The sequence below is a fragment of the Rana temporaria genome (assembly GCF_905171775.1).
Source record: "Rana temporaria chromosome 2 unlocalized genomic scaffold, aRanTem1.1 chr2aa, whole genome shotgun sequence".
Taxonomy (NCBI): Eukaryota; Metazoa; Chordata; class Amphibia; order Anura; family Ranidae; genus Rana; species Rana temporaria.
The window spans coordinates 212,370-237,500 of record NW_024404406.1 but is presented as its reverse complement, the minus strand read 5'-3'; the positions used below and the strand labels follow the sequence as shown (position 1 = coordinate 237,500).

Below are 25,131 nucleotides of genomic sequence, written 5' to 3'. Positions count from 1 at the left end.
AGTGTAAGCTCCTCTGTACAGAGACTGATGTGACTGGCCCAGTGATCTCTGTACAGCACTGCGGTATATGTCAGAGCTATATAAAGGTACAAAATTACTTAGACTAGAAAAAAAATCTGCAGATCTCCTATTGAACTCCAGGTGGTGCCGCAAAAAGGTGGACTTTCTAAAAAAAAATATTTTTGTACTTTTTTTGTATTTTTTTTTTTATTTTTTTTTTATGCAAAACATAAAAAACAAAACAAAAAAAAAGTTTAAAAGATTAATGGTTGTGAATAATTAAGAGGAGAAATATTACATTTAAGAGGAGAAGGGGAAGAAGGAGTTAATTAAGGTAAATTAATTCGCTTCAATTTTTTTATTTTTATATTTTACTTTTTTAGGTTGTTTTTTTTTTTCATTTTTCTTTTAGGTTTTTTTTATGCAAAACATTTAGACCCCTTTCACACTGGGGCGTTTTTCGGGCGTTTTTTAGGCGCTTTGGCGTTTAAAAAAAGCCTGTAAAGCGCCTGAAAGAAGCCTCATCTGCAATCCCAATGTGAAAGCCCAAGTGCTTTCAGAGGCCTTTCACACTGCCAGCGCCCGAAAAACGCTGGTAAAGCGCTGCTAAGACCCCTTTCACACTGAGGCGCTTTTCAGGCGCTTTGGCGGTAAAAAAAGCTTCCTCAATGGGAAGGGGGCTTTAGGAGCGGTGTATTCACCGCTCCTAAAGCGCTGCAAAGAAGCTGCATGCAGGACTTTTTCTGACGCCCTGCCAGCTCAGCGCCTCAGTGTGAAAGCACTCAGGCTTTCACATTGGGATTGCAGATGCAGCTTCTTTCAGGCGCTTTTTTTAACGCTAAGACCACTTTCACACTGGGGTGTTTTTCAGGCGCTTTAGTGTGAAAGCACTCAAGCTTTCACATTGGGATTGCAGATGCAGCTTCTTTCAGGCGTTTTACAGGCGCTTTTTTTTAACGCTAAAGCGCTTGAAAAATGCCCCAGTGTGAAAGGGCCCTTAGAAAAAAAAAAAAGTTTTTAATAATAGTGGTTCCAAATACAATTGAAGAGGTTAGGAGGAAAATACTAATCAAAAGGAGAAGGGGGAAGAGGGAAAAAAATAATTAATTAACAAATCAGTTCTAATTACCTACGTTTTTTTTATTAACGGATTTTTTTATTATTATTTTTTTCTGTTTGTAAATTAGTTTAATTTTTATAGTTTTACATCTAGTAAACAGTAAAATATGAAGATTATGTAAAAAATTTAAAAAGGAGCAAATGAAACAAATAATTAAAAAAAGTATATATATATATATATATATATATTTTTTTTTTATTTAATAAAAAAATAAAATAAAAAATTACTGTAGATAACAGTATAAACGTTATTCTATAAAATAAGCCTAACCTTATCATTTTTGGTACAAAGCACTGGAAAGTTACTTTTAAACAAAATAAAAGCTTTGTTTTTATTTTTTTTCCCATTTTTTTTTTTAATTGAATAAAGGTTTTTAACCACTTCCATACCGGGCCTATTCTGGCACTTCTCTCCTTCATGTAAAAATCATAATTTTTTTTCTCGAAAATTACTCGGAACCCCCAAACATTATATATATATATATATATATATATATATATATATATATATATATATATATATATATATATATATAATTTTTTTTTTTTTTTAGCAGACACCCTAGGAAATAAAATGATGGTAATTGCAACTTTTTATCTCTCACGGTATTTGCGCAATAATATTTGTACTTTTTTTTTTATGCAAAACATATATATATATATATATATATATATATATATATATATATATATATATATATATATATATATATATATATATAAAAAAGTTTTAATTAATAATGGTTCCAAAAACAATTGAAGAGGTTCAGAGGAAAATTCTAAACAAAAGGAGAAGAAGGAAATAATTAATGCTTATTAAGGTCAACTAATCAGTTCGAATTACCTATGTTTTTTTTATTAACTGATTTTTTTATCATTTTTTTTTTCTGTTTGTAAATTAGTTTAATTTTTATCTAGTAAAAAGTAAGAGTATGTAAAAAATGTAAAAACAAACAAATGAAACAAATAATAAAAAAAGTTTAAAAGAGAGTTAATTAATTCGTTCCATTTTTTTTTTTTTTCTATTTTACTTTTTTACGTTTTTTTTTTTTTTTTTTTTCAAAACATTAAAAAAAAAGTTTTAAATAATAATGGTTCCAAATATACAATTGAAGAGGTTAGGAGGAAAATACTAATCAAAAGGAGAAGGGGAAGAAGGAAATAATTAATGATTATTAAGGTCAACTAATCAGTTCTAATTACCTACTTTTTTTTTTTTTTACTGATTTTTTTTTGCATTATTATTTTTTTTCTGTTTGTAAATTAGTTACATTTTTATCTAGTAAAATGTAAAATATGAAGAGTATGCAAAAAATGTAAAAGGGAACAAACGAAACAAATAATACAAAAAAGTTTAAAAGATTAATGGTTGCGAATAATTAAGAGGAGAAATATTACATTTAAGAGGAGAAGGGGAAGAAGGAGTTAATTAAGGTAAATTAATTCACTCCAATTTTTTTTTTTCTATTTTACTTTTTTACGTTTTTTTTTTTTTATGCAAAACATAAAAAAAAAAAAAAAGTTTGAAATAATAATGGTTCCAAATACAATTGAAGAGGTTAGGAGGAAAATACTAATCAAAAGGAGAAGGGGAAGAAGGAAATTAATGCTTATTAAAGTCAACTAATCAGTTCTAATTACCTACGTTTTTTTTATTAACTGATTTTTTTTATTATTATTTTTTTCTGTTTGTAAATTAGTTTAATTTTTATCTAGTAAAAAGTAAAATATGAAGAGTATGTAAAAAGGAACAAAATAATAAAAAAAAAGTTTAAAAGATTAATGGTTGCGAATAATTAAGAGGAGAAATATTACATTTAAGAGGAGAAGGGGAAGAAGGAGTTAATTAAGGTAAATTCATTCGCTCCAATTTGTGAAATAGTTACTGTACATTTTTCCAGTTTTAGAAACAGTAAAAAGTTAAAATACAGTATAAGAACTATACAGAAAAAAACACATTTATTTGCACCTTTAAATAATAATTCTTATTCTTGTGACCCTCAGTTCTCGGATATGTCAATATATCGGTTTATATTTGAAACTTGTGTTCTAATCATGGCGGTCATGTGACTTTTCCCCACCTCTCTGCCTCCGCAGGTGCAAGATGGAGGTCCAGGCGGAGGGTGACGCACATGGTCATAAAAACAGCTTCAATAACCCGGCCTATTACGTCCTGGAAGGGGTTCCGCACCAGATGATGCCCCCTGATGGGCAGCTGTCCACCACTGCATCATCTAAGAATAGGGTGCAAATCACAGTGCCCGCACAGCACACCGAAAAACGCCGCCAATACCCACCGTCTGCCCGAGGGGAGGAAACCTCTTCCGACGAAGAGGTTGGCACTCTGAATCTACCGCCGCCGGACTTCCCTCCCCCTCCTCTTCCCAAGTCAGCCGAGTTCGAAATGCTGGACAACCCCTTTTATGTGACGTCAAGTGAGTTGCACAACCGGCCGGCAGAAGACGGGGATCCCCGGACGGGACCTGGAAAGACCCGCGCGGGCGTCACCTTCAGCGAACCCCCGGAAACGAAATATCATCTGAAGGCGCAATCGCGGCCTCCTATACCGACCCCCCAGCCTTCCTACATGGCTGAGGCTCATGGGACAATGCAGGATGACCGCTCCTGCTCTGTCTTGCAGATGGCTCGCACGCTAAGTGAGGTGGACTATACTGGAGGCAAGGAGGCCCAGGGACGCCCGCCTCATCTCACGGGGGGCAAAAGTAAGATGGAGCTGCCGAGCCGCTGTTTGGACTTCAGTCGACCCCTTGTCTTTCCTCCTCATTGCATTCGAGAGAGTATACAGGAGGACGAAGAGGTAGGTGGGCATATACTGATCTGACCCCCCCTGCTAATGGGACTCACCTGATCTATAGACAGGATGTAGGTCATGGCATGGTCCAACATAAGCATTCTGAACATACAACCAACCAAGTTTGAAAAAACTCCTAAGGCCATCCGGGTCAGCCTACAGTGTATGGCCAAACGTCTGTGAACACCTGACTACCAAACTTATATGAGCTTGTTGGACACCTTATTCCAAAACCATGGCCATTAATATGGTGCTTTCCCTCACCATGGCCAATAATATGGAGCTTTCCCTCACCATGGCCAATAATATGGAGCTTTCCCTCACCATGGCCATTAATATGGAGCTTTCCCTCACCATGGCCAATAATATGAAGCTTTCCCTCACCATGGCCAATAATATGGAGCTTTCCCTCACCATGGCCAATAATATGGAGCTTTCCCTCACCATGGCCATTAATATGGAGCGTTCCCTCACCATGGCCATTAATATGGAGCGTTCCCTCACCATGGCCATTAATATGGGGTTTTCCCTCACCATGGCCAATAATATGGAGCTTTCCCTCGCCATGGCCAATAATATGGAGCTTTCCCTCACCATGGCCAATAATATGGAGCTTTCCCTCACCATGGCCAATAATATGGAGCTTTCCCTCACCATGGCCAATAATATGGAGTTTTCCCTTACCATGGCCACTAATATAGAGCTTTCCTTTACTATGGCCGTTATTATGGAGTTTTCCCTCACAATCACCATTAAAATTGTGTTTTCTCTCACTGTGGCCATGGCCATGGTGAGGGCAGATCCATATTAATCTTCCCTCACCATGGCCATTAATATGGATCTGCCCTCACCATGGCCATTAATATGGATCTGCGCTCACCACAGCCATTAATAAGAAGTTTTCCCTCACGATGGCCATCAATATGGAGTTTTCCCTCACCATGGCCATTAATATGGAGTTTTCCCTCACCATGGCCATTAATATGGAGTTTTCCCTCACCATGGCCATCAATATGGAGTTTTCCCTCACGATGGCCATCAATATGGAGTTTTCCCTCACCATGGCCAATAATATGGAGCTTTCCCTCACTATGGCCAATAATATGGAGCTTTCCCTCACCATGACCATTAATATGGAGTTTTCCCTCACCATGGCCATTAATATGGAGTGACCATTAATATGGAGTTTTCCCTCACCATGGCCATTAATATGGAGTTTTCCCTCACCATGGCCAATAATATGGAGCTTTCCCTTACCATGGCCAATAATATGGAGCTTTCCCTTACCATGGCCAATAATATGGAGCTTTCCCTCACCATGGCCAATAATATGGAGCTTTCCCTCACCATGGCCAATAATATGGAGCTTTCCCTTACCATGGTCAATAATATGGAGCTTTCCCTCCCTTACCATGGCCAATAATATGGAGCTTTCCCTCACCATGGCCAAAAATATGGAGCTTTCCCTCACCATGGCCAATAATATGGAGCTTTCCCTCACCATGGCCAATAATATGGAGCTTTCCCTCACCATTGCCAATAATATGGAGCTTTCCCTCACCATGGCCATTAATATGGAGCTTTTCCTCACCATGGCCATTAATATGGAGCTTTCCCTCACCATGGCCATGAATATGGAGCTTTCCCTCACCATGGCCATGAATATGGAGCTTTCCCTTACCATGGCCAATAATATGGAGCTTTCCCTTACCATGGCCAATAATATGGAGCGTTCCCTTACCATGGCCAATAATATGGAGCTTTCCCTTACCATGGCCAATAATATGGAGCTTTCCCTCACCATGGCCAATAATATGGAGTTTTCCCTCACCATGACCATTAATATGGAGTTTTCCCTCACCATGACCATTAATATGGAGCTTTCCCTTACCATGGCCATTAATATGGAGTTGCCCCCTTTGTGGTTATATCGGCCTCCACTCCCCTGGGAAGGTTACCCACACAATTTTGGAGGGTGTCTCTGGGATTGAGTGCCATTTGTGAGGTTTGGTACTGAATTTGGACAAGAAGACCTGTGAAGGGATAGAAAGTCTCCAGCACTCCAAAGAAATTCCTGCACATCTATTGGTGGAATGTCACATTAGTCAAGGCCGAGGTTTATGGTCCTTTCCTCAAGGTGACAATAAACCTACTCATCAGACATACGTTCTATACCATACATTAACCCATGTATATGCCCTCCCGTGACGTCACAGTGATGTAATAATCCCACCAATTATATCATAGATCACCTAATACCAAACAAAACCGCCAAACCTGTCTTGAAACGCTCCACAAGAATAAGGATGTGTGATGATGTGACCCATAACTGTGGATTGGTGATGTAACGGTCAGGGGTCAACGCCGTTACGATATTCCATTCCACCAACCCAAGACAGCTTCCGACACTCCACAATCCAGCAGACTGATTTTCCCCAGAATAACGAGACAACACAGCTCTGTTCTCTGGTTCCAAACAGACAGACTTTAATAGTAAACTCAGGTTTCTTATATACAGTTAGAAAGCATGCTGCAGGAATCAAAGTGACAATGACACACTCCACCCACAACATCACACAATGGGCGCTAACGAGTCCCCCTCAATCCACATCTCAGACAGACTTTCTGACTCCGCGATAAGCTATTCTCACCTGCTACACAATACACATACCTTTAGATGTAAGTCAGACTTTCTGGCACCGGTGTCATAACATTGTGAGGGTTTCGGTGAATTATGACTTTATTGGCGGAATTGTGATGTCATTGTGATGTCATGGAATGGTGTGCACAGGATTGCTGTACGGTATATGGGCTTGTCCAGTGAGTATGTCACCTTGAGGAAGGGACTGGAAAGCCGGTGTGCTATTGGATGAAGGAGGAGTCTGTGCCGACAACCCATAACTCCTGATCTTCCCACTAGGCCACTCCTCCAGGTACTGTGATGTCACTCCTATATATTTATATCTGGAGAGCAGTGATGCCACCCCTGTGTGGTGATGTCACTTCTGTGTCACATTTTTTATATTCTGTATAGATTGTACCGTGAAGTGTAGGGCTGTCCTATCTGTACAATGTCGGTAAGATTGGCGTGTCTGACACTCTGCCCCTCCCCCCCCACACAGGCTCTCTATCACGGTGGGCGGAATTCCTCCAGCTTGCAGGGCTCCAGCGTTGGCGAATGGCTGAGAGGGATCGGCATGGAGCGATATGAAGAGGGGCTCATACACAACGGGTGGGATGACTTAGAATTTCTCAGGTAAAATTGAATTGTTCTGGAAACTATGGTCAATAACTTAATCGGGAGCATTTACATAATGAGAAAATATATATAATCAGCCCATAGGTGGCGATCCGTCTATCATTTTATTGGTCGGTTTATTATAACTGTGAGAGACAGAATAACAAAAATATCCAGAAAAACGCATTTCAAAAAAGTTCTCAATTGATTTGCATTTTAGCTCCCAGGTTTCTTCTATACAGGTAATGAGCTGAGATTAGGAGCACTCTCTGTCTCTTAAAGGGAGTGCTCCTAATCTCAGCTTGTTACCTGTATAAAAGACACCTGTCTACAGAAGCAACCAATCAGATTCCAGTCTCTCCACCATGGGCCAAGACCAAAGATCTGTCCGAGGACGTCGGGGAGAAGATTGTAGATCTACACAAGGCTGGAATGGGCTACCAGACCATCGCCAAGCAGGGGGCGCGCTGTCATCACTGAGACTCGGGTGATCGCAGATCCAAATAAGGGGCCGGTCCCGCCTCCTTACCACGTGATCAGCTGTCAGCCAATGACGGCTGATCACGTGATGTAAACAAAGCTTGGCAATGCCTACGAGTTCCACCTATCAATGCCTACGAGTTCCACCGATCAATGCCTACGAGTTCCACCGATCAATGCCTACGAGTTCCACCTATGAATGCCTACGAGTTCCACCTATCAATTCCTACGAGTTCCACCTATCAATGCCTACGAGTTCCACCTATCAATGCCTACGAGTTCCACCTATCAATGCCTACGAGTTCCACCTATCAATGCCTACGAGTGCCACCTATCAGTGCCTACGAGTTCTCTATCAATGCCTACGAGTTCCACCTCTCAATGCCTACGAGTGCCACCTATCAATGCCTACGAGATCCACCTATCAATGCCTACGAGTGCCAGCTATCAATGCCTACGAGTGCCACCTATCAATGCCTACGAGTGCTACCTATCAATGCCTACGAGTGCCACCTATCAATGCCTACGAGTTCCACCTATCAATGCCTACGAGTTCCACTTATCAATGCCTACGAGTGCCACCTATCAATGCCTACGAGTTCCACCTCTCAATGCCTACGAGTGCCACCTATCAATGCCTACGAGATCCACCTATCAATGCCTACGAGTGCCAGCTATCAATGCCTACGAGTGCCACCTATCAATGCCTACGAGTGCTACCTATCAATGCCTACGAGTGCTACCTATCAATGCCTACGAGTTCCACCTATCAATGCCTACGAGTTCCACTTATCAATGCCTACGAGTGCCACCTATCAATGCCTACGAGTTCCACTTATCAATGCCTACGAGTGCCACCTATCAATGCCTACGAGTTCCACCTATCAATGCCTACGAGTTCCACCTATCAATGCCTACGAGTTCCACCTATCAATGCCTACGAGTGCCACCTATCAATGCCTACGAGTGCCACCTATCAATGCCTACGAGTGCCACCTATCAATGCCTACGAGTTCCACCTATGAATGCCTACAAGTGCCACCTATCAATGCCTACGAGTGCCACCTATGAATGCCTACGAGTGCCACCTATGAATGCCTACGAGTTCCACCTATCAATGCCTACGAGTGCCACCTATCAATGCCTACGAGTGCCACCTATCAATGCCTACGAGTGCCACCTATCAATGCCGAGTGCCACCTATCAATGCCCACCAGTGGTGCCAATCAGTGCCACCTAGCAGTCCTGCCTATCAGTCTCACCTACCACTGATGATCAGTGCCCATCACTGCCACCTATCAGTGGCAGCTCTCAGTGACACCTACCTATTAGTGCCGGGAGGCCGTCAATAGACGTCCTGCCCTTTGCATGTGCCCCCTGCAGGGGGCGCGCTGTGATCACCAAGTCACTGAGACTCCCGGGTCCCGGCCCCTTAGCACGTGATCATCTGTCAGCCAATGACAGCTGATCACGTGATGTAAACAAAGCTTGGTAATTGGATCACCGGCTCTTGTGTAAGGGACATCAGTCCCCAGCGAAAGAGGCACATCCGCCTCGTTAGTGCCTGCCAGTGCCACCTGCCAATGCCCACAGTGACCACAGTGCAATAAATACCCACCAGTGGTGCCAGTCAGTGCCACCTAGCAGTGCTGCCTATCAGTCTCACTTTACAGTGCTGATCAGTGACACCTATTAGTGTCAATTCTCAGTGCCCACCAGTGCCACCTATCAAGTGCCCAGTAAGCAAGTGGTTAAAAATCAATGCAAATCAATTTATAACTTTTTTCTGGATTTTTTTTGTTATTTTGTCTCTCACTGTTATAATAAACCGACCAATAAAATGATAGACTGATCGTTTCTTTGTCGGTGGGGCAAATGTACAAAATCAGCAGGGGGGGGGGCGGGTCAAATACTTTTTCCCTTTCGCTGTTAGCCCAATGATCTCCATCTCTGACAGTGATAGGCGAGGTCCAGGGTGACCTTCCCCCCCCCCCCATTGACATGTTCTTGTTCTTCGCAGTGACATAGTGGAAAAGGACCCCCCCTTCCCCTCCCCCCATTGACATGTTCTTGTTCTTCGCAGTGACATAGTGGAAAAGGACCCCCCCCCTTCCCCTCCCCCCATTGACATGTTCTTGTTCTTCGCAGGGACATAGTGGAAAAGGACCCCCCCTTCCCCTCCCCCCATTGACATGTTCTTCGCAGTGACATAGTGGAAGAGGACCCCCCCTTCCCCTCCCCCCATTGACATGTTCTTGTTCTTCGCAGTGACATAGTGGAAGAGGACCCCCCCCCTTCCCCTCCCCCCATTGACATGTTCTTGTTCTTCGCAGTGACATAGTGGAAGAGGACCCCCCCCCTTCCCCTCCCCCATTGACATGTTCTTGTTCTTCGCAGTGACATAGTGGAAAAGGACCCCCCCCTTCCCCTCCCCCATTGACATGTTCTTGTTCTTCGCAGTGACATAGTGGAAAAGGACCCCCCCCCTCCCCTCCCCCATTGATATGTTCTTGTTCTTCGCAGTGACATAGTGGAAAAGGACCCCCCCCTTCCCCTCCCCCCATTGACATGTTCTTGTTCTTCGCAGTGACATAGTGGAAGAGGACCCCCCCCTTCCCCTCCCCCAATTGACATGTTCTTGTTCTTCGCAGTGACATAGTGGAAAAGGACCCCCCCCTCCCCTCCCCCCATTGACATGTTCTTGTTCTTCGCAGTGACATAGTGGAAGAGGACCCCCCCTTCCCCTCCCCCCATTGACATGTTCTTGTTCTTCGCAGTGACATAGTGGAAGAGGACCCCCCCTTCCCCTCCCCCCATTGACATGTTCTTGTTCTTCGCAGTCACATAGTGGAAAAGGACCCCCCCTTCCCCTCCCCCCCATTGACATGTTCTTGTTCTTCGCAGTGACATAGTGGAAGAGGACCTGAAAGAGGACACCCCCCTTCCCCTCCCCCCATTGACATGTTCTTGTTCTTCGCAGTGACATAGTGGAAGAGGACCTCGAAGAGGCCGGAGTTATGGATTCCAACCACAAGAAGACCATTCTGGACAATCTTCAGCTCAGGAAGTGACCTTCACCTACTCACATCCCCTTCTACATGTTGTGGCCTTATCATCGCGACCGTAGGCTTCGCCACGCGCGTTTTTTTGTTTTTTTTTAAACGCCACGCACCTTATCGGGCTCTGGCAGCCCCCCCAACCCCGCCGGGTCCTGGCGAGGATTAAAAGCCTTACGCAGGATATTCCTGCCAGCGTCCATTCCTTTGTTGCTGGACAACGGCACCGGTCCCCGGTCCCCGGACCCTTCCATCGCTGTCCTTTTACATTTCCGTCTCCGGGGCAAAAAAAATACATCTTCTTTTTTTTTTTTTTATCGATTTTTAAATGGAAGTTAATTTGTATTCTGTGTATTTAAAATATTTTTTTCAGCGTGACGTTAGACCAAAATTGGGTCTTCCGGCTACCGTCTTGTGTTTGACGTCTCGAAGAGAGAGGACCTATATACTGTTGCCACCTCAAGGGGGCAGCAGTTCCTTGGAAATCTGGAAAAACTGTGGCGCCCCTCCCTTGTCTAAACAGAGGCGCGCAGCCTTGACCTTTTTTTAAGAGTTTTGCATCAACGGATAAAGTCTTCCTCGCCTGACCCAAGAGCTGAAAACCGTCGTAGAGAGGGCGGAGTCAGCGGTTGTTTTATAAAAAGGGAAACCCTGCCTTATCTGCTGGGACTCTGGAGTTCTTTGACTTTAACTTTCTGTTTTTTTTATTGCTTTTGGAGTTGTCTCCCCGTGGCGTCATGACATCGGTCCATGTTGGTCCAATGGGGGGCTTGCTTTCAGAGCCGTCTCCCCGTGGCGTCATGACGTTGGTCCATGTTAGTCCAATGGGGGGCTTAGTTCAGCTTTTGTCATTACAGGCACTACAGCATATGTACCCCACCTATAGGCAGGGCCGGTGCTACCCCCTAGGGGGGCGCCCGGCCAGTGGTGTTCCTACTCTCTTCTCTCTGCAGCAAGCAACTAAGTCTCAGCATCAGCAGGCAGTCGCCGCTCTAATCGCACACAGTGTCAGAGGCGCAGTGTCCCGACTCCCAAATGAATGGAAGCAAGCAAACATTCATTGGTGAGGCTGCATTTGATGGGCGCTGGTGAGGCTGCATTTGATGGGCGCTGGTGAGGCTGCATTTGATGGGCGCTGGTGAGGCTGCATTTGGTGGGCGCTGGTGAGGCTGCGTTTGATGGGCGCTGGTGAGGCTGCGTTTGATGGGCGCTGGTGAGGCTGCGTTTGATGGGCGCTGGTGAGGCTGCGTTTGATGGGCGCTGGTGAGGCTGCGTTTGATGGGCGCTGGTGAGGCTGCGTTTGATGGGCGCTGGTGAGGCTGCGTTTGATGGGCGCTGGTGAGGCTGCGTTTGATGGGCGCTGGTGAGACTGCATTTGATGGGCGCTGGTGAGACTGCATTTGATGGGCGCTGGTGAGGCGGCATTTGATGGGCGCTGGTGAGGCTGCATTTGGTGGGCGCTGGTGAGACTGCATTTGATGGGCGCTGGTGAGGCTGCATTTGATGGGCGCTGGTGAGGCTGCATTTGATGGGCGCTGGTGAGGCTGCATTTGATGGGCGCTGGTGAGGCTGCATTTGATGGGCGCTGGTGAGGCTGCATTTGATGGGCGCTGGTATAGGCTGCATTTGGTGGGCGCTGGTGAGGCTGCATTTGATGGGCGCTGGTGAGGCTGCATTTGATGGGCGCTGGTGAGGCTGCATTTGATGGGCGCTGGTGAGGTTGCATTTGATGGGCGCTGGTGAGGCTGCATTTGATGGGCGCTTCATTAAAAAGGTGGGGTATACATGGGCAGGGCAAAGGGGGTGGAGTCAGAGGTTGACCCAGAACGGGGGCTGCCCAATGAGGTTTCGCCTAGGGTGTCAAAAATCCTTGCGCCAGCCCTGGCTATAGGCACTTATGGTTGTACATCTTAATGTGTGTCGGTGCTGGCGGCTGCCTGGGATTGTGTGCGGAAGCAACACTTGGTATACGTGAAGGTGAACCTGGCGTGAGGACACACGGGGTGGTCAGTTTATAAAAAAAAAAAATTGCAAGCCTTCATCACGAATTATCCCCATAACGTGTCTATTCTAATATGTTTTATTTTCTGTGGTCGACGGCTCCACCTACTGGCCATAATGTGGTATTTTTTTCTGATTGGAGTATTTCAGGAAAATACCACATTACGGCCACTAGATGGAGCTGACGATCTTAGGAAATTCTTATATTACGGGGATTGTGATGGTTGTGCGAATGCCAAGACGTTTTTACAGCAGATATTTTTAGGCATAGACCCCCCAAAGTCTACACACATGTTGCTGTATAGGTTTGTGGGACCCCTTGCAGTTACCGGCCTGTGCTTTGCTGGTCGGAAATCCTTGGTATCTCCGGGATGCTCTGCGATCTGTCCGCTCAGTGATGCCCACGGTGCTCGGCGCTGGTTTCTGGCGCTCCGTAAAAAGGGAAGTTGAGGTTTGACGCTCATCCTTCATTTATAAGAGGCGGACTCTTTCTTCCGATGCTGTAATCTGCCGGTTGTATTCTTACTAACCCGGTTATGAGTTGTGTGATCGTTTTGTCAATAAAATGTTACCGTGAAATATTTATGTTGTGTCTTTTGTGTCTTGTTGCCAATTTCAAATTACATGCGACCTTAGGCAGTGGCTCCCAAGCAACGGGCCACAGCCTGGCACTGGACTGTGGCTCGACCCGGCACCAGACCATGGCCCTCCTACTTCTTGCTGTAAGCTCCAGCCAGGATAGTGGTAGTCCAGTAGGCACTTCCTGGCCTACACGCCTCTCCCCTGACCTACACGCCTCTCCCCTGACCTACACGCCTCTCCCCTGACCTACACGCCTCTCCCCTGACCTACACGCCTCTCCCCTGACCTACACGCCTCTCCCCTGACCTACACGCCTCTCCCCTGACCAACACGCCTCTCCCCTGAGGTACACGCCTCTCCCCTGACCAACAGGCCTCTCCCCTGACCTACACGCCTCTCCCCTGAGCTACACGCCTCTACCATAACCTTACATGCCTCTCCCCTGACCTACACGCCGCTCCCCTGACCTACACGCCTCTACCCTGACCTCTACTCCTCTACCCTGAGCTACACGCCTCTACCCTGAGCTACACGCCTCTACCCTGAGCTACACGCCTCTCCCCTGACCTACACGCCGCTCCCCTGACCTACACGCCTCTACCCTGACCTCTACTCCTCTACCCTGAGCTACACCCCTCTACCCTGAGCTACACCCCTCTACCCTGAGCTACACGCCTCTACCCTGAGCTACACGCCTCTCTCCTGACTTATACGCCTCTCCCCTGACCTACACGCCTCTCCCCTGACCTACAGCCTCTCCCCTGACCTACACGCCTCTCCCCTGACCAACACGCCTCTCCCCTGACCAACACGCCTCTCCCCTGAGCTACATGCCTCTCCCCTGAGCTACACGCCTCTCCCCTGAGCTACACGCCTCTCCCCTGAGCTACACGCCTCTCCACTGACCTTACACGCCTCTACCATGACCTTACACGCCTCTACCATGACCTTACACGCCTCTCCCCTGACCTACACGCCTCTCCCCTGACCTACACGCCTCTCCCCTGAGCTACACGCCTCTCCCCTGACCTATATTCCTCTATCCTGAGCTACATGCCTCTATGCTGAGCTACATGCCTCTATCCTGACCTACACTCCTCTCCCCTGACCTAAGTTTACACGCCTCTAACCTGAGTTTACACGCCTCTAACCTGAGCTACACGCCTCTACCCTGAGCTACACGACTCTCCCCTGAGCTACACGCCTCTCCCCTGAGCTACACGCCTCTCCCCTGCGCTACACGCCTCTCCCCTGCGCTACACGCCTCTATCCTGACCTTCACGCTCCTATCCTGACCTCTCCCCTGAGCTACACGCCTCTCCCCTGACCTATATTCCTCTATCCTGAGCTACATGCCTCTATGCTGAGCTACACGCCTCTATCCTGACCTACACGCCTCTCCCCTGACCTACACGCCTCTCCCCTGACCTACACGCCTCTCCCCTGACCTACACGCCTCTCCCCTGACCTACACGCCTCTCCACTGACCTACACGCCTCTCCCCTGAGCTACACGCCTCTACCATGACCTTACACGCCTCTACCATGACCTTAAAACGCCTCTCCCCTGACCTACACGCCTCTCCCCTGACCTACACGCCTCTCCCCTGACCTACACGCCTCTCCCCTGAGCTACACGCCTCTCCCCTGACCTATATTCCTCTATCCTGAGCTACATGCCTCTATGCTGAGCTACATGCCTCTATCCTGACCTACACTCCTCTCCCCTGACCTACACGCCTCTCCCCTGACCTACACGCCTCTCCCCTGAGTTTACACGCCTCTCCCCTGAGTTTACACGCCTCTCCCCTGAGTTTACACGCCTCTCCCCTGAGTTTACACGCCTCTCCCCTGAGTTTACACGCCTCTCCCCTGAGTGTACACGCCTCTCCCCTGAGTGTACACGCCTCTACCCTGAGTGTACACGCCTCTACCCTGAGTGTACACGCCTCTACCCTGAGTGTACACGCCTCGACCCTGAGCTACACGCCTCTCCCCTGAGCTACACGCCTCTCCCCTGCGCTACACGCCTCTCCCCTGCGCTACACGCCTCTCCCCTGCGCTACACGCCTCTCCCCTGCGCTACACGCCTCTCCCCTGCGCTACACGCCTCTCCCCTGCGCTACACGCCTCTCCCCTGCGCTACACGCCTCTCCCCTGCGCTACACGCCTCTCCCCTGCGCTACACGCCTCTCCCCTGCGCTACACGCCTCTATCCTGACCTTCACGCTCCTATCCTGACCTCTCCCCTGAGCTACACGCCTCTCCCCTGACCTATATTCCTCTATCCTGAGCTACATGCCTCTATGCTGAGCTACACGCCTCTATCCTGACCTACACGCCTCTCCCCTGACCTACACGCCTCTCCCCTGACCTACACGCCTCTCCCCTGACCTACACGCCTCTCCACTGACCTACACGCCTCTCCCCTGACCTACACGCCTCTCCACTGACCTACACGCCTCTACCATGACCTTACACGCCTCTACCATGACCTTACACGCCTCTACCATGACCTTACACGCCTCTACCATGACCTTACACGCCTCTACCATGACCTTAAAACGCCTCTCCCCTGACCTACACGCCTCTCCCCTGACCTACACGCCTCTCCCCTGATCTACACGCCTCTCCCCTGACCTACACGCCTCTCCCCTGACCTACACGCCTCTCCCCTGACCTACACGCCTCTCCCCTGAGCTACACGCCTCTCCCCTGACCTATATTCCTCTATCCTGAGCTACATGCCTCTATGCTGAGCTACATGCCTCTATCCTGACCTACACTCCTCTCCCCTGACCTACACGCCTCTCCCCTGAGTTTACACGCCTCTCCCCTGAGTTTACACGCCTCTCCCCTGAGTTTACACGCCTCTCCCCTGAGTTTACACGCCTCTCCCCTGAGTTTACACGCCTCTCCCCTGAGTTTACACGCCTCTCCCCTGAGTTTACACGCCTCTCCCCTGAGTTTACACGCCTCTCCCCTGAGTTTACACGCCTCTCCCCTGAGTTTACACGCCTCTCCCCTGAGTTTACACGCCTCGACCCTGAGTTTACACGCCTCGACCCTGAGTTTACACGCCTCGACCCTGAGTTTACACGCCTCGACCCTGAGTTTACACGCCTCGACCCTGAGTTTACACGCCTCGACCCTGAGTGTACACGCCTCTACCCTGAGTTTACACGCCTCTACCCTGAGCTACACGCCTCTACCCTGAGCTACACGCCTCTACCCTGAGCTACACGCCTCTCCCCTGCGCTACACGCCTCTATCCTGACCTTCACGCTCCTATCCTGACCTCTCCCCTGAGCTACACGCCTCTCCCCTGAGCTACACGCCTCTCCCCTGAGCTACACGCCTCTCCCCTGAGCTACACGCCTCTCCCCTGACCAACACGCCTCTCCCCTGACCAACAGGCCTCTCCCCTGACCTATATTCCTCTATCCTGACCTATATGCCTCTATCCTGAGCTACATGCCTCTATCCTGAGCTACACGCCTCTATCCTGAGCTACACGCCTCTCTCCTGACCTAGACGCCTCTCTCCTGACCTAGACGCCTCTCTCCTGAGCTACACGCCTCTCTCCTGACCTAGACGCCTCTCTCCTGACCTAGACGCCTCTCTCCTGACCTAGACGCCTCTCTCCTGACCTAGACGCCTCTCTCCTGACCTTTGCCTATATATTGACCTACACGTCTCTACCCTGAGCTACACGCCTCTATCCTGACCTCTACCCTGAGCTACACACCTCTCCCCTAACCTACATGCCTCTATCCTGACCTACACGTTTCTATCCTGACCTACACGCCTCTATCCTGACCTTCGCCTCTATCCTGACCTACACGCCTCTATCCTGACCTGCACGCCTCTATCCTGACCTACACGCCTCTATCCTGACCTACACGCCTCTACCCTGAGCTACACGCCTCTCCCCTGCGCTACACGCCTCTATCCTGACCTTCACGCTCCTATCCTGACCTCTCCCCTGACCAACACGCCTCTCCCCTGACCAACACGCCTCTCCCCTGACCTACAGGCCCTCTCCCCTGACCTCTGGTCTGCCGGAAATCTCTATGATCAGCATCCGAGGGGCGGTGGATCCGTTCTCCAACTCACCGATCGCAGCGGTGAGTCGGGAGAAGCAGATCCCCCGAACCCCCCTGCCCATAAGAACGATCAAGCGGCGGAATAGCCGCTATGGTCATTCTTATGGTGTAGGCTGAAAATGCCGATATCTGAATGATGCCTGTAGCTGCCACCACAAAGCCCAGGCCGTCATATGACGGCCTCTGGGCGCCAAGTGGATATAGAACCCAAGGAAATCTTATATAATCCCATTTCTATAATCGGTGCTCCCATATGTGTGCTTCCTACAGCCCCCCAAAAATACCTTGTATCTCTTCTCAGTAAGATCCATTATTATAAGAGATCAGAGGATGGATGGACAGCAGAGAAATACTGATAACCCGTGTGAAAGAAACCAAACCTAAAGAAGAATATCCCTTCACTGGCATGAGTAATGGGCCCAAAGGCTGCGTAATAAGTGCCAAGGGGCCCCTGGGACTCTATAGGCTCCAAAAGGTAAGTCGGAGTGATTCTACTTTCTAGAAATCTGCCCAATTTATTAGTTATGGCTGCACTAACCTTCATCCACCACTAGATGGCGGTATGAGCACAGCAAATAGAAGCAGTGGTTAGTGGACTATATGGAATGGTTCCATCTCACCCTGAACATCGACAAAAACCTCAAATGTCCTCCACCAAGAATCCCTCTGAGGCTTACCAGAGCGCATGCAACTCTCAGAGAAGTCACAAGAAGCGCTTGCTAAAATTTCAAGCTCCTCAGATCATCAGCCACCGGGATGATCGGTCTTCTCACAACCGTTCCTCAGCAGCATTACAGCAAACTCCAGGCATTAACTATGTGAAGGGTTCAAAATAATAAATTCGTGTCAATCTGGCTACTAAGTTTATCAAAAAAACGGTTAAAAACATTTACAGACTAGGAACTTGGAAATCTGCATTACAAACTACAAAGCGCATGCATGGTGACGTCATGGCGTCTGGCTCCACCCAATGTGTGTCGTCCTAAATTACGTCATCAGGGGCACCATGCAGTCCAGGACCATTTAAAAATTTTTTTTTACACACACGTGTTAAAATCTTAATTTTTTTATTTGGCTAGAAAATAACTTGGAACCCCCAAACTTTATATATTTTTCTGAAAGCAGAGGCCCTAGAGAATAAAAATTGTGGTTGTTGCATTTTTATTTTTTTTTATGTCGTACGATATTGGCACAGCCATTTTAAAATGCAAATTTTCGGGAAAAAAAATACACAAATTAATTTTAGTCCACGTAACGCAATGTAATTCCGCATTCAAACGTGTGTCAAGATTTGGCCCCGGTTGGCTGGCGGCACCCCCCTCCCCCCCCCCCCAGGTGATGGGTGGCAGGCAGCGGCTCCTTCATCACGGCGGCTTCCACCTTGCGTCTCCTCCCTCCTCCTAGGCTTCCGCTAGAATTACCTGTCCTTTCAGCCTATCGGATAACCTGCTTCCTTATTGGCTGGGAGAAGGATCACTGTGTCAATAGCTAATGTTCATTTGCTATTGTCACACAACTGGGTGGGTCAGGGATGGACTGGCCATAGGGACTACAGGGAGTTTCCCGGTGGGCCGATGGCTCAGTGGGCCATTTTTTAAAACAGAGATGCTGCTTGGAGGACTTTTTCTAACGCCCTGGCAGCACCCCAGTGTGCAAGCACTCAGGCTTTCACACTGGGACTGCAGCGGAAGCGTTTTTCAGTCACTTTACAGGCACTATTTTTAGCCCAAAAGTGCCTAAAAACGCCTCAGTGTAACAAGTGGTCCTACACTCACCCCCTCTCTTTTACACTCACTCTATTTTTCTTACACTCACCCCCCTCTCTCACCCACCCCCTTTCCCTCAACCCTCCCATTCCCCTCTCTCTCACCCTCTCATGATATACAATAATGGATGTAGGGGCCTTTTGGTGGGCGTGATTTTTCGGGGGGTGGGGGTGGGGGCAGCATTTTATTGAATTAAAGTGGGCCGGTCTGGTTGAAGTCCAGGGCCAAATTTTTGTCCCAGTCCAGCCCTGGGGTGGGTTTTCAGGCGTAGTTCTCTCTCCCTTTTTTCAAGCCTATGAGAGCCTCTGGCTCCAATCACGTGCTTCAAAAAGAACACCCCCCCCCCGTTGGAATCCATGCGTCCGGCACCCTGCATGTAGATCAGGGGGCCGGATACATGGATAGGGGGGTGGCGCCTGTGTGCCCCTAATAAACTGTTCCTTTTATTATTTGGTATGTGGTTGGCGCCATTTGTATGTTTATTCGGTTTCATTTGATGTAATAGTCATTGATAAAAAAAAATGTTTTAAGGAAAAAGTGTAAAAGAAAAAAAAAAAAGAATGTAAGTGCCCCCCCTGGTCTGCCCCCTCCCAGTGCAAATGCAAACGCACACGCTGGTCCTGCACGCACATGTAAACAGACACACATGTGAGGTATTGCTGCAAATGTCAGAGCGAGAGCAATAATTCTAGCGTCAATGCTCACATTTAACTTTAAACTGGTAACTTGTAAGGGATTTTAAAACATCGCCTATGGACAATTTCGGTTTCTTGGTTTGTAGCCATATCACAGGCATGTTCAAGTTTAAATCTTGACATGTTTTACACATTGCACCTCTTATGCTATATGGAAAAGCCTATGTACAATGAGGTGTATTGTTTTTTATGTGTATATCCACATATTAAATAGATTTGCATATTTTTATATCAATTTGAGGTATTGAGTGGGAAAGCGCCTACTTTACTATCACAAGGGATGAACAACATTCCTTGTGTGATAGCATGGGCAGTGACAGGTCCTCTTTATGGTGAGATCAGGGGTCTATTAGACCCCTGATCCCTTTCTCTGTCCTCCAAGGCAGCCGATCATACACAGATCGGTTTGACCGGCTGCCTGCCCATAACCGTCCGGGTAAACAAAGAACCAAAACCGGAAGTGACGTAATAGAGGTGTACAGACCCGGGAACTCAGCACAGGGATGGTGGGAACCCCTCATAATGGGCACAGCGGGTGTACAGACCCGGGAACTCAGCACAGGGATGGTGGGAACCCCTCATAATGGGCACAGCAGGTGTACAGACCCGGGAACTCGGCACAGGGATGGTGGGAACCCCTCATAATGGGCACAGCGGGTGTACAGACTCGGGAACTCAGCACAGGGATGGTGGGAACCCCTCATAATGGGCACAGCGGGTGTACAGACCCGGGAACTCGGCACAGGGATGGTGGGAACCCCTCATAATGGGCACAGCGGGTGTACAGACCCGGGAACTCAGCACAGGGATAGTGGGAACCCCTCATAATGGGCACAGCAGGTGTACAGACCCGGGAACTCGGCACAGGGATGGTGGGAACCCCTCATAATGGGCACAGCGGGTGTACAGACTCGGGAACTCAGCACAGGGATGGTGGGAACCCCTCATAATGGGCACAGCGGGTGTACAGACCCGGGAACTCGGCACAGGGATGGTGGGAACCCCTCATAATGGGCACAGCGGGTGTACAGACCCGGGAACTCAGCACAGGGATGGTGGGAACCCCTCATAATGGGCACAGCGGGTGTACAGACCTGGAAATGCAGTGCTGGAGGACTCTGCCCCTTCCTCTAACTCTCTCTCAGGTGCTGTGGAACTCTGCACTTTCTATCTAAACAAATGGCCAAGTTCCAATGTAGTCTTTGTAATAATCAGATAATGAAGCGCAGAGACTTTTCAATAAATTAGTCTTTATTTGGGATTATCATAAATCGCAGATGACTTCAATAAATGACATATCGGTGATCTCCCATCATGTATCTTCTGTTCTCTGTATACAGTGTCTTCGTATTTGACCTCACCAGTTCAGAAGATATATAGAGGTATACATAAGATACAGGGATAGTGTCATGGAACGTCTCCTGCAGCATTCTGGAGACCACAACCTATATAGAGACATAATCATGGAACGTCCCATCTCCTGCAGCATTCCGGAGACCACAACCTATGTAGAGACATAATCATGGAATGTCCCATCTCCTGCAGAATTCTGGAGACCTCAACCTATATAGATACATAATCATGGGACGTCCCATCTCCTGCAGAATTCTGGAGACCCCAACCTATATTGAGACATAATCATGGAACGTCAATCTCCTGCAGAATTCTGGAGACCACAACCTATGTAGAGACATAATCATGGAATGTCCCATCTCCTGCAGAATTCTGGAGACCACAACCTATGTAGAGACATAATCATGGAACGCCCCATCTCCTCCAGAATTCTGGAGACCTCAACCTGTATAGAGACATAATCATGGAACGCCCCATCTCCTCCAGAATTCTGGAGACCTCAACCTATATTGAGACATAATCATGGAACGTCCCATCTCCTGCAGAATTCTGGAGACCACAACCTATGTAGAGACATAATCATGGAATGTCCCATCTCCTGCAGAATTCTGGAGACCTCAACCTATATAGATACATAATCATGGGACGTCCCATCTCCTGCAGAATTCTGGAGACCCCAACCTATATTGAGACATAATCATGGAACGTCAATCTCCTGCAGAATTCTGGAGACCTCAACCTGTATAGAGACATAATCATGGAACGTCCCATCTCCTGCAGAATTCTGGAGACCTCAACCTATATAGAGACATAATCATGGAACCTCCAATCTCCTGCAGAATTCTGGAGACCTCAACCTATATGGAGACATAATCATGGGAAGTCCCATCTCCTGCAGAATTCTGGAGACCTCAACCTATGTAGAGACATAATCATGGAACGTCCCATCTCCTGCAGAATTCTGGAGACCTCAACCTATATAGAGACATAATCATGGAACGTCCCATCTCCTGCAGAATTCTGGAAACCTCAACCTAAATAGAGACATAATCATGGAACGTCCCATCTCCTGCAGAATTCTGGAGACCTCAACCTGTATAGAGACATAATCATGGAACGTCCATCTCCTGCAGAATTCTGGAAACCTCAACCTATATGGAGACATAATCATGGGAAGTCCCATCTGCAGACTTATGGAGACCTCAACCTATATGGAGACATAATCATGGAACATCCCATCTCCTGCAGAATTCTGGAGACCTCAACCTATATGGAGACATAATCATGGAACGTCCCATCTCCTGCAGAATTCTGGAGACCTCAACCTATAAAGAGACATAATCATGGAACGTCCCATCTCCTGCAGAATTCTGGAGACCTCAACCTATATGGAGACATAATCATGGGAAGTCCCATCTGCAGACTTATGGAGACCTCAACCTATATGGAGACATAATCATGGAACGTCCCATCTCCTGCAGAATTCTGGAGACCTCAACCTATATGGAGACATAATCATGGGAAGTCCCATCTCCTGCAGAATTCTGGAGACCTCAACCTATATGGAGACATAATCATGGAACGTCCCATCTCCTGCAGAATTCTGGAGACCTCAACCTATATGGAGACATAATCATGGGAAGTCCCATCTCCTGCAGAATTCTGGAGACCTCAACCTATATGGAGACATAATCATGGAACGTCCCATCTCCTGCAGAATTCTGGAGACCTCAACCTATATGGAGACATAATCATGGAACGTCCCATCTCCTGCAGAATTCTGGAGACCTCAACCTGTATAGAGACATAATCATGGAATGTCCCATCTCCTGCAGAATTCTGGAGACCTCAACCTGTATAGAGACATAATCATGGAACGTCCATCTCCTGCAGAATTCTGGAGACTGCGGCCTGTTTGCCATCTGTTGCTCCCCGTGGAGGAGAATCCTAGGAGGAATGTATTTTTGTGGATATTATGTGTCCAAGGAATGACAATTTGCTTGATGGAAAGTGGAAACATTGTATAAGTTGTATTGTATATAGGAGTTATTACCAAATTGAAGGCGCACCAACATCCCTACAACATATCAGTGTAGGCAACAAAAAAAACACAACAAGGACTGTCAAGGTACTAAAATTCCCAAATATAATTCACAACCTCCTAAAAAAATATAAAGGATTGAAAGTCTTTAGATCTCCTACCCACCGTGCTTATCTCTGTGTCATCACAAGATTGATACATAACATCACTTTATCTATTATTACAAAGGCTTGAGTGAAGATGATTGATGGCTAAATCTCAGCGCGTTTCGTAGACCAACAGTGCACTTCCTCAGGGCAGCCCAAATCAATTGAATAGACTGCCCTATGTGTGTTTTGAAAAAATGTGCGTTTACGTGATGCTAAGATATAAATTCAGCTTTAACTTTTTATTTTAATTTTTTTATTATTTTTTTACAAAATGTGATGACAAGGATTTAAAACATTTGGTATTGCCACTGTGCCGATACCAAAGGCGATCCCTGTATGAATTATATTAATACTTGTATTATAATGATACATTTTAGATCACTACCTCCTGTGATTCCCCCTGAGGAAGAGCACCGTTGGTCTATGAAACGCGTCTTCTCATTATCTTCACTCAAAATTGTTTGATGAAAGATAAAGCGATATTATATATCGATCGTGTTGTGATTGATTAGATATAGGCATGGTGGGAGGTAATGAACAAAAATCAAGACAACCCATTATAGACATGTGCAATTCCTTTAGTTCCGAATTTGTTTTTTAACAAATGTTGACAAATTTGTTAATTTCCGAAATTTCTGAATTTTTAAATTTCGGAGATTTCGGAAATTGGAAATTTAGAAAAATTGGAGATTCGAAAATTGGAAATTTCGAAAATTGGAGGTTCGAAAATTCGAAATTCCAAAGTTCGAAAATCTAAAATTCAAAAATCTAAAATTCGAAAAATGCGAAATTTGGAAAGTAGAATTTTCGTATTTTGGAATTTTCGTATTTCAGAATTCCCGAAATTTCGAAAATTGGGAATTTCGAAAATTGGGAAATTCGAAAAATTGGAAATTTCACATTTCGGAATTTTCGAATTTCAGAATTTTCGAAAATTGGGAATTTCGAAAATTGGGAAATTCGAAAAATTGGAAATGGCAATGTTCGAAAATCTAAAATTCGAAAATCTAAAGTTCGAAAATGGGAAATTTGGAAAGTTGAATTTTCGAATTTCTGAATTATCGAATTTCCGAATTCCGAATTTTTAGAATTTACGAATTTCTGAATTCGGAAATTCCAAAATTCGGAAATTCTGAATTACGAATTTTCTAATTTCCTGAATTTTCTAATTTCCTGAATTTTGTTGCATTACACAAATTCCTACCAGCAAGGCCATATCCCACCTCCAGATACACTATGAAAAGCCAGGCGACTAGCATTACTTGAGGAGACCGCAGCCTGGTCTGAACAATGTGTCCGGGTTTCAGTCTGCCCTGAAACCCGGACACAAGGTTCAAAACTTGGACTTTCCGGGGCGAATCCCGGACAGTTGGCAACCCTAGTCTGGGCACATAGGGATGTGGAGGCGGAGCTTGTTAACTACTCATCAGTTCCATCGGAGTTAGCGACACTGCGTCACAACAAAATGCATTTTTTAGGAAAATTACACCAGGGAGGGGGGGGCAGTTCAGGAATCTTGTTGGCTTTGAGGGAAGATCACAGACCTAACAAAAAAAAAATACAGTCCATTTTCCCTCTTTGGCTGCGCTCAGGAATAACACCAGGCCTATAAAAAAAATGTAAAAAAGGAGGGGCTAAACTCTGTGGGAGGGTGGAGGAGGAGCTAAGGTTCCGGGGGTGCGGAGCTGTGACACACAAGATAGTTCAGAAAAGCGTGCCCCACTCTAGAATGAA

At 46.9% G+C, this 25,131-nt stretch overlaps 1 protein-coding gene and 1 long non-coding RNA gene across 5 annotated transcripts in view; one reads left to right on the top strand and one right to left on the bottom strand.

Annotated features, from left to right (window-relative positions):
• INPPL1 (inositol polyphosphate phosphatase like 1) overlaps positions 1-11,703 on the top strand; it is a 128,310-nt gene extending 116,607 nt beyond the window's left edge. For 2 of the 4 annotated variants that reach the window (XM_040334035.1, XM_040334036.1), the window contains exons 26-28: positions 3,217-3,937; positions 7,054-7,187; positions 10,630-11,703. In XM_040334035.1, coding sequence (XP_040189969.1) covers positions 3,217-3,937; positions 7,054-7,187; positions 10,630-10,720 — 946 coding nt within the window. In that variant the 3' untranslated portion in view covers positions 10,721-11,703. Of the gene's footprint in view, positions 1-3,216; positions 3,938-7,053; positions 7,188-9,669; positions 9,728-9,854; positions 9,913-10,629 lie in introns of those variants that run through there. The other 2 variants (XM_040334038.1, XM_040334039.1) reach the window with 2 other exon arrangements.
• A 9,381-nt stretch (positions 11,704-21,084) lies between these two features.
• LOC120921536 lies at positions 21,085-24,020 on the bottom strand. The gene is made up of 2 exons (XR_005744912.1): positions 22,648-24,020; positions 21,085-22,591 (listed from the first exon to the last, which is right to left on the bottom strand). It is a non-coding gene; the product is annotated as an uncharacterized LOC120921536 (long non-coding RNA).
• Between the last annotated feature and the right edge of the window lie 1,111 nt (positions 24,021-25,131).